Source organism: Gobio gobio, assembly GCF_949357685.1.
Source record: "Gobio gobio genome assembly, chromosome: 4".
NCBI classification, from domain to species: domain Eukaryota; kingdom Metazoa; phylum Chordata; class Actinopteri; order Cypriniformes; family Gobionidae; genus Gobio; species Gobio gobio.
The window spans coordinates 44,252,484-44,266,851 of NC_137100.1; the positions used below are offsets into that span (position 1 = coordinate 44,252,484).

General features: G+C 38.8%; 1 protein-coding gene across 1 annotated transcript in view; it reads right to left on the reverse strand.

The window, feature by feature from the left end:
- Positions 1-7,999: 7,999 nt before the first annotated feature.
- The window catches only part of dnah10 (dynein axonemal heavy chain 10), a gene marked incomplete at both ends in the record, with an annotated part of 47,057 nt that continues 40,688 nt past the window's right edge, over positions 8,000-14,368 (reverse strand). Inside the window, 12 exons of the mRNA XM_079815274.1 lie at positions 8,000-8,146; positions 8,248-8,393; positions 8,481-8,661; positions 9,009-9,176; positions 9,295-9,506; positions 11,386-11,517; positions 11,598-11,769; positions 12,160-12,255; positions 12,364-12,573; positions 12,651-12,851; positions 13,049-13,232; positions 14,128-14,282. Of these exons, the coding sequence (XP_079671400.1) occupies positions 8,000-8,146; positions 8,248-8,393; positions 8,481-8,661; positions 9,009-9,176; positions 9,295-9,506; positions 11,386-11,517; positions 11,598-11,769; positions 12,160-12,255; positions 12,364-12,573; positions 12,651-12,851; positions 13,049-13,232; positions 14,128-14,282 (2,004 nt within the window). The remainder of the gene's footprint in view (positions 8,147-8,247; positions 8,394-8,480; positions 8,662-9,008; positions 9,177-9,294; positions 9,507-11,385; positions 11,518-11,597; positions 11,770-12,159; positions 12,256-12,363; positions 12,574-12,650; positions 12,852-13,048; positions 13,233-14,127; positions 14,283-14,368) is intronic.

Below are 14,368 nucleotides of genomic sequence, written 5' to 3' on the forward strand. Positions count from 1 at the left end.
CAATATTAATATCAAAAATAAAGTGTAACTAACTTCTCTTCAGGTTTAATTAATAGTAGGTTTACCTGCTACTTTTGCTGTTGTTTTTCAACATTAAAATAATACAAATACAATATTAATATCAAAAATAAAGTGCAACTAACTTATCTTCAGGTTTAATTAATAGTAGGTTTACCTGCTACTTTTGCTGTTGTTTTTCAACATTAAAATAATACAAATACAATATTAATATCAAAAATAAAGTGCAACCAACATTTCTTCAGGTTGAATAAACTGGCTGAACCTGCTACTACTCTCAGTTTAATAAACAAACAATATTTAACAAAAGATAAAATGTAACCAACTACTCTTCAATGACTCTACAGATTTCTTTTTCAAAAATATCAACATGATCTGACCGCAGAACACTTCTCTGTGCGTTCACTATGTCGCCAGCAGTAGGCTACTAAAAACTCGCTCTGCTGGCACACTGGTGTCAGGAATGCACAGGTAACAAGCAAGGGTTGAAAGTACAGGTAGCTCTTTCTCTTGGTGGCTTGATAATTTCTCGCTCGTTGGCTTCTCCTCTGCCATGCGATGTTTTGTTTTCTCAAGCCCCGTTCACACCGCCAGCGACACGCAGCGACAAAGCGACACAATCCCATTCATTTCAATGAGCGCTGCTGCTGGTGCGTTGCGATGATGTCACAGATAGGCAGACTGAATCGAGTAACGTTTAACGCCTTTATCATTAAAGGTGCTAAGAAAAAACATCCATATAAAGTCTGACGTGCTTAAATCCAATGCGTTATTTTCTATGATCGATACAATCGATTGATTACCTTTTAAAACGATGTTAGATCGATATATGTCGTCCGGAAGGCCAACTTGCCGAGCACAGATCGATGTAGTTAGATCATAAGAAAATAAATCGATACATCGATGTAGTAGATGAATCGTTACACCCCTAATAAATCCGCTTCACCAGCTAATTACTCTTGAGCTGTGTCGGAAATCTCCCTGGAAGTACTAGGTCATCCAGGGACCTTTCGCTTATTGTTTTTCAAATACTATGTATTCGGACACACTGGCTGAATCTGAAAACCTAGCTTCGCTGCCTTATCAGGCAATGACTTGTAAGTCGTGGCCTAATGGTTAGAGAGTCGGCCTTGTAACCGGAAGGTTGCGAATTCGAGTCTCAGGTCAGGCAGGAATTGTCGGTGGGGGGAGTGAATAACCAGCGCTCTCCTCCACCCTCAATACCACGACTGAGGTGAGACCCTTGAGCAAGGCACCGAACCCCCAACTGCTCCCCGGGCGCTCCGGGTGTGTGTTCACTACTGTGTGTGTGCACTTGGATGGGTTAAATGCAGAGCACAAATTCCAAGTATGGGTGACCTTGGCTACACTTCACTTCACTTCACTTCACTACTTGTAAGGCAGCGTAAGCGCAAAAAGGTGCCACCAAGGTAACGGATTTCAGACGGACTTCTGAGGCAGCATAACAGTTTATTGATCTAATAAAGCGAGCTTTGGTGAGAACAAAACAAATATTTATACAGTAGTAATTTCTTGCTAGAAATGACATCAGAAGTGGAAAACTTTGGTCAAAAAACGTACATTTACACACAAACTGACCAACTGCAACTTTCAGACGCCATCTTACTTTTTCTTGCTCAACTGTCACCGAATGGAACGCATAGAATTGTGGAATGTCAAAGGCTGCGAAGGATACATCTATGCTGCCTTCAAAAATCGATCAAATGAAGGTCTCTAGCAGAAGGCAAGAAATGAAGCTACACTATATTGCCAAAAGTATTAGGATACCCCTCAGAATCATTGAATTCAAGTGTTCCATGGCCACAGGTGTTTAAAATCAAGCACCTAGGCATGCAGACTGCTTCTACAAACATTTGTGAAAGAATGGGTCACTCTCAGAAGCTCAGTGAATTCAAGAATGGTACTGTGATAGGTTGCCACCTGTGCAATAAGTCAATTCGTGAAATTTCCTCACTACTAAATATTCCACGGTCAACTGTTAGTGGTATTATAACAAAGTGGAAGCAATTGGGAACAACAGCAACTCGTAAAATCACAGAGCAGGGTCAGCGCATGCTGAGGCGCACAGTGCGTAGAAGTCGCCAACTTTCTGCAGAGTCAATAGCTACAGACCTCCAAACTTTGTGGCGCCATCAGATTAGCTCATGAACAGTGCATAGATCTTCATGGAATGAGTTTCCATGGCCGAGCAGCTGCATTCAAGCCTTACATCCCCAAGTGCAATGCAAAGTTGCCTGACTGCATTGTGCCAAGTGTTTGGTGGAGGGGGGATTATGGTGTGGGGTTGTTTTTCAGGGTTTGGCCTTGGCCTCTTAGTTCCAGTAAAAGGAACTCTCAATACTTCAGCATACCAAGACATTTTCATGCTCCCAACTTTGTGGGAACAGTTTGGAGATGGCCCCTTCCTGTTCCAACATGACTGCGCACCAGTGCACAAAGCAAGGTCCATAAAGACATGGATGAGCAAGTTTGGTGTGGAGGAACTTGACTGGCCTGCACAGAGTCCTGACCTCAACCCGATAAAACACCTTTGGGATGAATTAAAATGGAGACTGCGAGACAGGCCTTCTCATCCAACATCAGTGTCTGACCTCACAAATGCGCTTCTAGAGGAATGGTCAAAAAATCCCATAAACACACTCCTAAACCTTGTGGAAAGCCTTCCCAAAAGCGTGGAAGCTGTTATAGCTGCAAAGGGTCGGCCAACTCCATATTAAACCCTACAGATTATGAATGGGATGTCATTAAAATTCATGTGCATTTAAAGGCAGACGTCCCAAAACCTTTGGTAATATAGTGTAACATTGGATTTGGAAGTGCCTTGATGCCTTCCTATCTTGAAATGTGTCCTCGGAAGGCAGTTTTCGGACGCAGCCACTACTCTGTTGGCGTACTGTTTTTTTTGTTGTTGTTTTTTTGTGTACTATATAGTAGGGAAGTCTTCGATTTCAGACGCAGCTCAAAGGTTCAGAGCTACCACAAAATCCAAAGTTCAAACTAAATTCTGAAGATTGCTGTGTGCTTGTTTCTTTGGCACATAAGGTGAAGGATGCCATTATAGAACGTGTAAAATCGAAAAATAATGGCAACAAACATCCGTGCATCTATCGATTTGTCCTTGGAAACAAAAAATCATGCAAATTGGGACGCAGCAAAACACACAACAGACTCTGGGCCAGTTCAGTGAATCAAAAACATACAACAAGACCAGCGTAGACGGACTCACAAACAAATGACTCTTATGAACTTATGCACTAATCCTGAAACGAAACTCTCATCAGTCGATTATTTTAATGAAGAGTTCACAAAGACGGTCTGAAACACCGCCGTGTATCATTTACACAGCAGAGAGAAGTTCGTTCATTTGTGAGAATAAAATGGATATTATAGGCCTACCTTATATAGTTCAGTGAATTTTGATCAAATCGGCAAATCTGCATTAATACACTAAGGAAAAGGCGCGATGCTTTTTTGAGAGGCGCGATGCTGCTTCACTCACATTGGTTCTCCTGATTTTGGTCTGCACATCCTACTGTACTGTACCACACATCAAACAGTCTTTCCATACAGGTAGCCAGCTTCCTAGTCAGCACAGAAAGGCCATTTATACGGCTGAAAGCCAAGAAAACTAGAAGCAATGAGAAGATGAAAGGACACTCACAGCAATCGAATCAAATTTGCCAATCTCCAATGGGCCAATTGTGATCTTTTATACTGACAGTAGTGGCTGTCCTTTAAGATGCATAAATCATACAGATCTCAATTTTCAGACCTAGAGGACTGCAAGTAAAAAAAGAGCAGATATCCACCTGTCTTATTTATAGGCTAACTCTGTGCAAGACTTATTGCTGCAGGGGGAGTGCGTCTGAATGGTAATTATCCAGAGACAAAAATCATTTGCTTAGAGGCAGGATTTATAATGCTTGTTTTGAAGCCAAGTTTTGGGTTTCAATGATCATTAATTAAATGTACATATACAATTTTATATCTACACCGTTATCCACATAATCAGCATATAGCCTATTTATAAATGTCACAGGTCAATATGAGTTGAGCAACTAACAGCCTGAAAGTAAGATTTGGCCTTGCATAACCCTGTATTATTAATTTCATATTCAGTCATCAGTTTGTCCTTACCTTCACTCTCTCTGCCAGTGTTTCCATAGCAGCCACCTAGACAAAAATTCTCCATAGTAGGTAAGATCTATGCCCTTCTGGCTTCTCTGAATCAACATAATCAACACCCAGCGAGAGAGCCACAGCCGCAGGAGGGTCTTGAGAGGGGATTTATATTCATCCAGACTGAATTTAGTCTGCATAACTGCATATCATAATTAAGAAATTATGAAAAAGTTTGCGGTCCGTAGGACTTTTTTTTAAAGAAAGAAATTAGTGAAGTTCCAAATGTAATTTAGGGAGGAGCGAGCCCATCTAATCTTCCAATCCACAGCCAGAGTATATACACAGCTGCTTACCTCTCCTCAGTCTCAGATGTTTCAGCATCCTACCACCTCCCAAAACTCCACTTTTATCTTCGGTACCTTGCCCTACGTAGTCACTTAGTCACTATGGGGGTATATCAGAACTCAAGTTGAAACTGCTTCATCGAGCCCCTCATCAGTAGACAGCAAGCCAACCTAAGCTTAACCTAAATATCTTAAGATTAAATGGGCAAACAAATTCGTTAAACACTTTTAGCATTGATACATTGGTCAAAGTGACAACAAATATTTCAATTTTATATAAATGCTGTTTCCGCAAACATTTTAAGCAGCATAAGTGTTTCAACATTGATAATAGTAATGAAATATTTCTTGAGAACCAAATTAGCATATTAGAATGATTTCTGAAGACTGGAGTAATGATGCTGAAATTTCAGCTTTGCCATTGTAGAAATAACTAATATTTTAAAATATACGAACAAAGAAGAGTTATTTTAAACTGTAGTAATATTTTAGAATATTGCTGTATTTTTGCTGTATCAAATCTTGGGGAGCATAAGCTACTTTTTTCAAAAATATAGATTTTTTTTTTTTAATATAGTGTAGATAGCTTGCAAAACTGCTTTAACAAACACAGATTATGCCTGACAAATGTCTACTCTACCCCCATGTGGAGAATGCAATGCTTAAAATAACACAAAAAGATTTTTTTAGAGAATTAACGTCACTAGAGAACATTTTTGAGGATGATCCGTGAACATTCCACTAGCATCTACGCACAGTATACATCACAACATGGCAGCAGGCATCTTATTATGGATGATGACGGGGAAAGCAGGGCAGTGAATGGCCCCCACCTCCCAGCAATAACGTCACCCATTAGGTCCCAAACCAGCCGCGAGTCGTGAGTGTGCTGGAACAGGGATTTGTAACTGGGAAAGGGACTTTGATAAGTCTGGTATCTGTGATGCTGTTTATAGACTTAGAAACTAGATCATCTTTTCTTATGCACATCCAAAGAGCCATAAAAGCAGACTCAGAGATTCAAAATCTTAACATTCGCACTGATATCATAGCACTTTCTCACGTGTTCTAATGGATATGTTTGTAATATCGTACTACCAAACATTTGTGGCAGTGTATATTAGTATTAACGTTTGCCATAATGAGCAGTACACAGCAGAACTTTTGCTGAAGTAGGCTACTGTATCCCTTAATGCAATACACTTGACCTTCCATGTCCAGTGTGAGTGATGAATCATAAGTGAAAGAGGTTTCACATTTCTCTTTCCCAACTTAGCATTTGACTGGACTGCCAAACGTTTAAATCAAATAACCCTTTTTATTTCATTTTTATTGTAATCTGAGATTTCATAACTTGTGCCAACTAATAACATAAACAGAAGAAGGCATTTTAGTTCTGTTCCCCCAATGACTCCCTTGAATGTTTGCCATTGCCAATGCATGACAGTTTGACAGAAGCATCATGCTGAATGTCTCATAAAAAATGAAATTGGTATAGTTCTGCTTATTTAATTTAGACTAAATTCACCTCACCAACAGTGAGCTCTGGTTTCCCAAAGTTAACATGATGACGCAGTCCTCCTGTCTGATGCAGTGGGTCCAGGGAGCAAGAGAACAGCCTGAGGATATATTGGATTAATGCCACTGAATCTCACCTGCCTAAAGTTTCCACACCTGATGCTGTCTGATGTTGTCACTAGATGTCGTCAGAGTGTGGCTAGATAAGGCAGCTAAGAGAGTACATGCTCTCAGTATCAGTTTAAATTCAGCTAAATCAAGAGGAGATTAAGACCATGAAGTTAAGGTTTGGATGGTCAGCGTGACCCAATTAGCCTCTGCTTGTTGATGCTATAACTGCACCACCTTTCTCCACTAAACGTAGTTTTGAGGTTTTTTTTTTGTGAGTGCACTTTTGTCTTTAGTTATTGATAAATATAACATCTCAATGACTGTATAATCTATACAGACAAATCTAAATAGATTTGTCTGTATAACTACTTCATAATACTGGTAACACTTTACAATAAGGGTTCATTAGTTAACATGAACTAATAATGAACTGCACCTATAAAGCATTTATTTACCTTTGTTAATGTTAACTTCAACATTTACTAATACATTATTAAAATATTGTTAACATTAGTAAATACACTGTGAACTGACATGAACAAACCATGAACGGATGTATTTTTATTAACTAATGTTAACAAAGATGAACTAATACAGTAACAAATGTATTGCTCATGGGTTCAAGTTAGTTAATACATTAACTAATGTTAACTAATGAAACCTTATTGTAAAGTGTTACCATAATACTTAAAGTAAAATTATATTTAAGAAAAAAAAAAAAGATCAGGAACTATTTAATACAGTTTAACTTGGAGGTAAATGATCAGTTGAGGCAGACTGTGTGTGGCCAGTGCACCCCCCAGTGTCTGAACAGCGGAACAGCAAGCTCCAAGGAACATACAATTAAAGGGATAATTCAATGACCAGCCCATGATTTACTCACCCTCAAGTCATCCTAGGTGGATATGACATTCTTCTTTCAGACCAATACAATCGGAGTTATATTAAAAACAATTCCAGGCTCTTCCAAGCATTATAATAGCAGTGAATGGCAGCCTAAAAATTGAATCCCAAAAAAGTGTATCCATCCTTTTATAATGGTTCCAATCAAGCATCAGTGGGATGTGCTGAACAAACAAGTCCGATCCACGGAGACACCACCTTGCAACTTAAAGGATCTGCTGCTAACATCTTGGTGCTAGATACCACAGTACACTTTCAGGGGTGTATATAACTATTTATTTAGTTTTTTATATTTATATTTCACTTTGATTTATATTTAATTTAGTATTTTTTTTGTGCTCAAACTTTATTTCAGCTAGCTGTCAAGGCAACATTTCTCATTTTCATTTACGTTGTTTTTAGTTTCTTAGTAACTTCTTAGTTCTTTTAGTTTTTAGTTTATAATCTAATAATTATATTCTTTATTTCAAACAACAATGTCTGAACCACAAAACTGGTTCAGAGCACCTACATGCAGAGAGTTATTCATAGAAAACAGACTGGGCTGTCAATAATTAAAAGTATAACTTTTATAATAATATAATTTAATAACGATAAATTGTGATTTTTTTTTCTTTGAACAGATAAATCTAACATATAGAAGTTGTTCTACTTGTTTTGCAATTAAGCAAGCAAAACATTCTTATGATTCTTATTTATTTTTTATTTGTGTGTATGAAATCAACTAGGCAAAGTTTGAGATCTTTTCTCAAAGACTGAACGCAACAGGTTCTCGCAGCAATAATTGGTGTGCTGCCACCCAGTGGTGAAACACAAAACACTTTGACAGCATTAAAGGTCTTTTGAAAATGTAATAAAATCATTGGTCACAAACAAAACATTCTATTGTTCTATTAAGTTATTAGTATATTTTAAGTTTAAAATCCTCTTATAAATAATTTAATTTTATAACAGTTTGAGTATCAGTCAGCATTGAGGCACAGACACACTCCCTGGAGTACCCAGTGAGAAATGTGCTTGGTGGTGAAAAGATCAGCCTCAAACACCAGTCCTACACCCATAGCATTCCTCCTCATTGAGGTGGTGTAGACTGGAGTCCTCAGGGTGTTCTACAAAATAAGCCAAAGATACACTTTACTTACAGATCACATAGATTTCCAGACAGATATTCTATCATGAACTAAACACCTGATACAAAAAAGCATCTTGCCTGGAGTTTAAGGCGGCGTGCTTCAGTGGGAATGATTTTGAGAATGGGTAGCTGAGATACTAGAACTCTGGGTTTGCTGCGCACCAGACAGCCCTGTTCCATGTCCCAGTCTGCCCCCTCCAGATACAGTCCTGATACATAACATCCTGACAGAAAACAAAGAACAACACGTGTTTGAGTCTCAATGTCCTCATGTTCATTTTTTTTATGTGCAGGGTGTTGTGTGTTCTTACCCTGTCCTGGTCTCTCTTTGACCTCGTCCTCACTCCTGTAGTGTGTGACCTGTGTGTAGAGAGTGGAGTGATCCAGAGGCCAGCTGTTCTTCCTGCAGGTGGCCTGGACCAGTGCTGTCAGGTATGATTCTGGGATATGCAAGCCTGACAACCACATCACGCAGGGCTCTCCCTCATCCACCTACATAAATGAAAAACAATACAAGAAAAAAATGATTTATTTATTTGATAAATTCAATTAGAAGTTGATCTAACGTAGCTGCGATAGTAGACATAAACAAACATTAACCCCCATAATGGGGTTAAAAATTCCACACTGAAAATTTGGCATTAAAATGTCCGTGTCCTGATTTAAACATTCTTCGAAATAATTGGGATAATGCAAGTACACAAGTCAACAAAAATATATAACACTGTTCTAGTGGTTTTAGGATATTTTAATCCAAAAATCTTACATGATGTGCCTTCAAGGTAGCCTTGGTGAGCATGAGACTTATGTTTATATATGGTGTGATATTTGATTCTCACCCATGAGCTGTACTGTTCATGTCGTCTCTTGAAGTGGATCATCCAGTTCCCTAGAGATTTTAGAGTATCTGGTGCCAGTTTCCTCCAGATAACAGGAATCTGCCCATTAAACAGAGCTCTCGCCACCTCATCTAACTCGCTGCTCATTCCCACCTCACCCGCCAGGGCCTTGAGACAGAAAGAACACATGGTATACTGTGAAACCTTTTTTTTATCTCATATTTTATGAACAACCAAAGTATAGCATAAAGAGTTGTATTAATCTCCCTCTCTTCATGTCACTCACTCGCTGTAGTTCAGCCAGAGAACGTCTCATTCTGATCGTAAGTTTGTTGAAGCGCTCCAGCTCTTGTAGCAGTACTACAGTTGTGGGGGAGATCTCTAGCCCCAACTTCTTGCGGATCACGTCCAGGTCAAATGCTTCGGGTAGTTTGCTCTGAATGTCCCGTGCCACCTGGCTGATGTACTCATCTCTACTAATGCCACCGCCAGAATCGCCTTAAGATTATACAAAGCAGTAAAGCATTTTAAAATAAAGAAAAACAACAGAGGATTGATTTGCTTAAAATAGTAATTATATATATGCTCCAGAAGGAAACAAAATGCATTAAAGGGATAGTTCACGCAAAAGTGAAAATTAGCCCATGATGATTTCCTCACCCTCAAGTCATCCTAGGTGTATGACATTCTTCTTTCAGACGAATACAATCAGAGATATATTAAAAATGCCCTGGCTCTTCCAAGCTTTATAATGGCAGTGAATGGCTGTTTCTGTTTTGAAGTCCATAAAAGTGCATCTATCCATCATATAACTGCTCCACACAGCTGCGGGGGTTAATAAAGGCCTTCTGAAGTGCTGCGTTTTTTTTGTAAGAAAAATATCCATATTTAAAATTTTACAAACCGTAATCTCTAACTTCCGCTAACTGTCGTACGTGCGTTCCAGCGATTGACGTAGGATGCTCCGGTGAGAATATGTTCTTGTGAGAACCAAGTTTTGTTTTGCTCTATCCTCTGTGCTTCCACGTTCGTCACCGGAACTTACGCTACACCTGCGTCCTACGTCATACGCTGGAACGACGATCTCTCGTGAATGCACATACGACAGTTAGCGGAAGTTAGAGATTACAGTTTGTAAAGTTTTAAATATGGATATTTTTCTGAAACAAACGCATCGCTTCACTTCAGAAGGCCTTTATTAATCCCCCCCGGAGCTGTGTGGAGCAGTTATATGATGGATAAATGCACTTTGAACTTGGAGCCAGGACATTTTTTAATATAAGTCTGATTTTATTCGTCTGAAAGAAGAATGTCATATACACCTAGGATGACTTGAGGGTGAGTAATCATGGGCTAATTTAAATTTTTGGGTGAACTATCCCTTTAAGAGCTGTTTTTATAGACACTTGTAGATGTAAACATGTGTGGTCACAATTATGAATATGGGACTACTGATAAACTTGTATTTTATATGTACAATAAGCAGAATAATTGGAACAAAAAGAAAAAACAATTGTGGAGATAAGGTTAGAAAGCATGAAGCTCGCAGTGTCAGAATGCCAGTCTGTCAGTCAAGTCTGAAGCAAGATGCAACCCATAGCAATGCTTTATGGTAATGACGTCTCAGATAGTCTGACGGCAGATCAAAATAAACAGAAAATAAATGAGTTGAGCGATTCCATACAAAAGTGTGCATGAAATACGCTAAACACGGAAGATTGAACGTGTGTGAGTGTGAGTGTGTGACGCGTTAGGGCGTGTTCACACTTGACATCTGTTTTACATTATAATCCTATGGAGTAAACCGTGTTTTAAAAAAGGTTGTGAGCGCTTTTTTAAATTCCAACGCCTTTTTCTACAGCTCAGAGCGTCTTTTTCTGCAGCTCAGAGCGTCTTTTTCTGCAGCTCAGACCGTCTTTTCAAGTTGAAAAAAGTTAAACTTTTCTGATAAAAACACCCTACGTCAAGTGCCTTTAAGTACCAAAAGCGAGTAGCAAGACCTGACTCGTTTCCATAACAACAAGAAAAATGGAGAAGGTGCTGGTAGATCGACTAATTGGGCTAGTGTCGGAACAATGATTTGTAGCAGGTCTTCAAACTGACTTTTGTTAAGTCTAAAATATGCCGCAAACACGTCAAGTGTTAGAATGGTTCTCTCCCATGCACATTGTAGCAGCTTCTTTTCCTTTCAATTCCAGTTGGCAAACCCACTTGAAGGTGCATACCGCGTGACAGCTGACGTAAAATAAAGGATCAGGCTTAGGATTGCAGATAACCGACCAGTTAAAAAAATGCTTATTCGGTTCTGATACCGATCCTTGAGATCGACCGGGGCATCCCTGTACTTTAGTAATATAAAGTACTATAAATCAGGTACCTGTCTGTGGTTGTAGCTCAATAAGATGAGTCCACATGTCTCGAGCAGCCTGTGTGTAGTATCCGATCTCAGCATTAGGGTGCAAGCCAAACACCTCTGCCGTGTTAGCCAGAGGCAGCGACTCTATCTCGTCTGCAAAACATGGAGAGTTTGAGTGTCTGTCACATTCAAACCAGAGTCTTTCTGATGCTGGATTCTAAGCAGCAACGTACCAACATAAACCTGCTTGGGTCCATGTGGTGGGATCTTGTAGTCCACTTCTTTATTGTGAAAGAAGTGGAATGGCTGGAAGGTGTCAAAGATGAAGTCACCCAGATACTCATCCATGTAAACTGTGAGGATCCTACGATCAAAGCTATCAATAGCCCTGCCACCATACATCACCTGCAAGAGGCATTTGAAATTATATATATCATGCTCATCCAGGCTGCATTTGTTGGATCAAAAATACAGTAAAACAGTAATATTGTGAAATATTATTACAATTTAAAATAACTTTTTCTATTTTAATATATTTTAAAATGTAAGTCCAGTCTTCTAATATTATTATTGGTGCTCAAGAAACTTTTCTTATTTATTATTATGTTGTTGAAAATAGTTGTGCTGCTTAATCTTTTTGTGGAAACTATGATCTTTTTTTAAATAAAAAGTTCAAAAGAACAGCATCTTTTCAATAGACATCTTCTGTAACTTTATAAGTATTTACTGTAACCTTTGATCAATTTTCTACAGTTAGCCCATAAAATGACAAGATTAACATAATATGATGTTTACCTCTCCAATTAGGTATTTGAGACTTCCCCATGGTATCGCGGCATCTCCTTGAGTTTGGGCTTTGGTCAGGTAGGTGTCCAAGATTTCCATACACACCTGAGAGACAATGAAACTACTTAATCAAAATGCAATGTAAAGTGTCTCAGACTTGTCAATACTACCTGAGCACTACCTTTAAGGACCTTCGAATTAGAGCAAACTTACCAGGAAGTCGGACTCATTGAAATCATAAGGCACATTCCAGCCGATCTTGCCGTACTTGCGTCTTTCCTGTACCACGGCATGGAAGAAAGCCAGCACATAAACCAGACTGCGAAAGGCTGGGTGAGCACATCCCATGAGCTTATCATGAGGGATCTTAAAATATGTCGCCCTCATGTTCAGCTTTAGCCCGTTTGGAGGTTCTGTTACAACCTGAAGGTGAAACCCATTAGTTAACATTGAAATTAATATTCACACATTAAATGTACATGCATTAAATGTGTCCTGACCTTGAAGGATTTCTGCAGGATGCCGATGGGGAAGTCTTTTATGGGATCTGTAGTGAGCCACAGGCGGAAGTCTGGGTGGGGTTTAGTGATTCGTTCCAGTGCTTTCTCTAGATCCTTCAGCCATTTCACTAACAGGTGACAGTTTTGTAGCATCAGCCACTGGCCTCGTGCCACTGCGGTATCCAAAAGCTGCAATGCAACCTGAAATAGAAATGTCATATTTGTACCTTTTTACAGGCTGTCTTGAAGTGTTCAAGGGTTTTCCTGTTATGATATTTGGGGTGGTCAAGTTGCAATCCACCACCGCAGTGCACTGTACTGGTGTCAAATATGAGAACTGTATCTTATACTTGTAGCATATACTCTAGACTGTGTTGTTGTGTCTGTGCACATTTTACCTTCTCCTGTCCCTGCCCCATGGCAAGAAATTTGAGTCTGTTGGTCCCAAAGGCAGAGCGTTTGGCTAATTTTGTCAAATCATTGGCTGGTTCTGAGCCTGGACTCAGAATAAACACAATGGGAGAGTTTGGGGAGCTCTGATCAAAGATGGCTTCAAAACTGATCACGGGGGGCTGCACGTATCTGAGTGACAGAGTGAAGAAGTGACAAAGAGAAAGTTAGAACTTCCCCCTGCCAACAAATGCCATTGTTTCTGATTGTCTGACATTGAAAAGCTTGGACTTTTATTACATTAACATTCAGGCCGGAATACACTAAACAACATTTGCATAAATTTTTGTCCCAGTTTGCACTGTCAATGCTAGTTGATGGAAGTCAGAGCCAGTGTGTAGATGTGTGTGGGGTTTTTCAGTTGGATGGACACAGACTATTATTCAATCCAGTCAGAGGATATAAACACATGTTTGATATTTTGAATCGTTTTTAGAACACATATTGTTTTAATTTGTTATGCGTCTTCTAGCAACCAGTTTAGAACAATTTTAAAGTTAAAGTTGAGTGTAATCCTCCATCATTTAGTGTATGACGCCCAGTTTTTCTCTTCAATCATTTTACTAATCTGGCAAGTGTATGAAGCCTATTGTTTGGATTTTAAAACTTGTGTAGCGTATTCTAGCCTTTAGACAAAATTTTCCCTCTGCAGTCCTAACTAAAACATTTGCATAATGCAATTTCCTGACAATTCAAACATAATTTTTATAATAAGACCCTAAGGTTTTATGTGTTCATTTAAATATATGATAATATATAATTAATATAATATATAATTATATAATATAATATATAATTAATATAATGTGTTAAATCAAAATATAATTGAAAAAAAAAAATTCCATTATCCACATAATTTTTTCAATACTAAAAATCCACCAAATCAAAATTGCTATCTAACTTGAATTTGTATCGATAGCATATTTTTTATAATTATTCATTAAACGTACACCCCTTTGATTACATGATCGGTTTGTAATATGCTGCTGTTTTATAAAACCCATAAGTGTTTTTAGTTTCCTCTTACTTCTCTCCCATGGTAAGTGTGATGTAATCACTGACGGCACGATAGACTCTGTCCAGCCTGAAGCAGCGGATCAGCAGAAGCTTCTGGAAGGTAGTGAGATTGTCCTTGTACTTCATGGGAAAGGAAGCCTGCTCTGGAGCATCTAAGTCATACCACTGTGGCAGAAACAGAAAGACATTATGGGTGGGACTACATAAGTTATGTATACTATCTCACCATAGGTTTATCTGGTGTGTGTTTA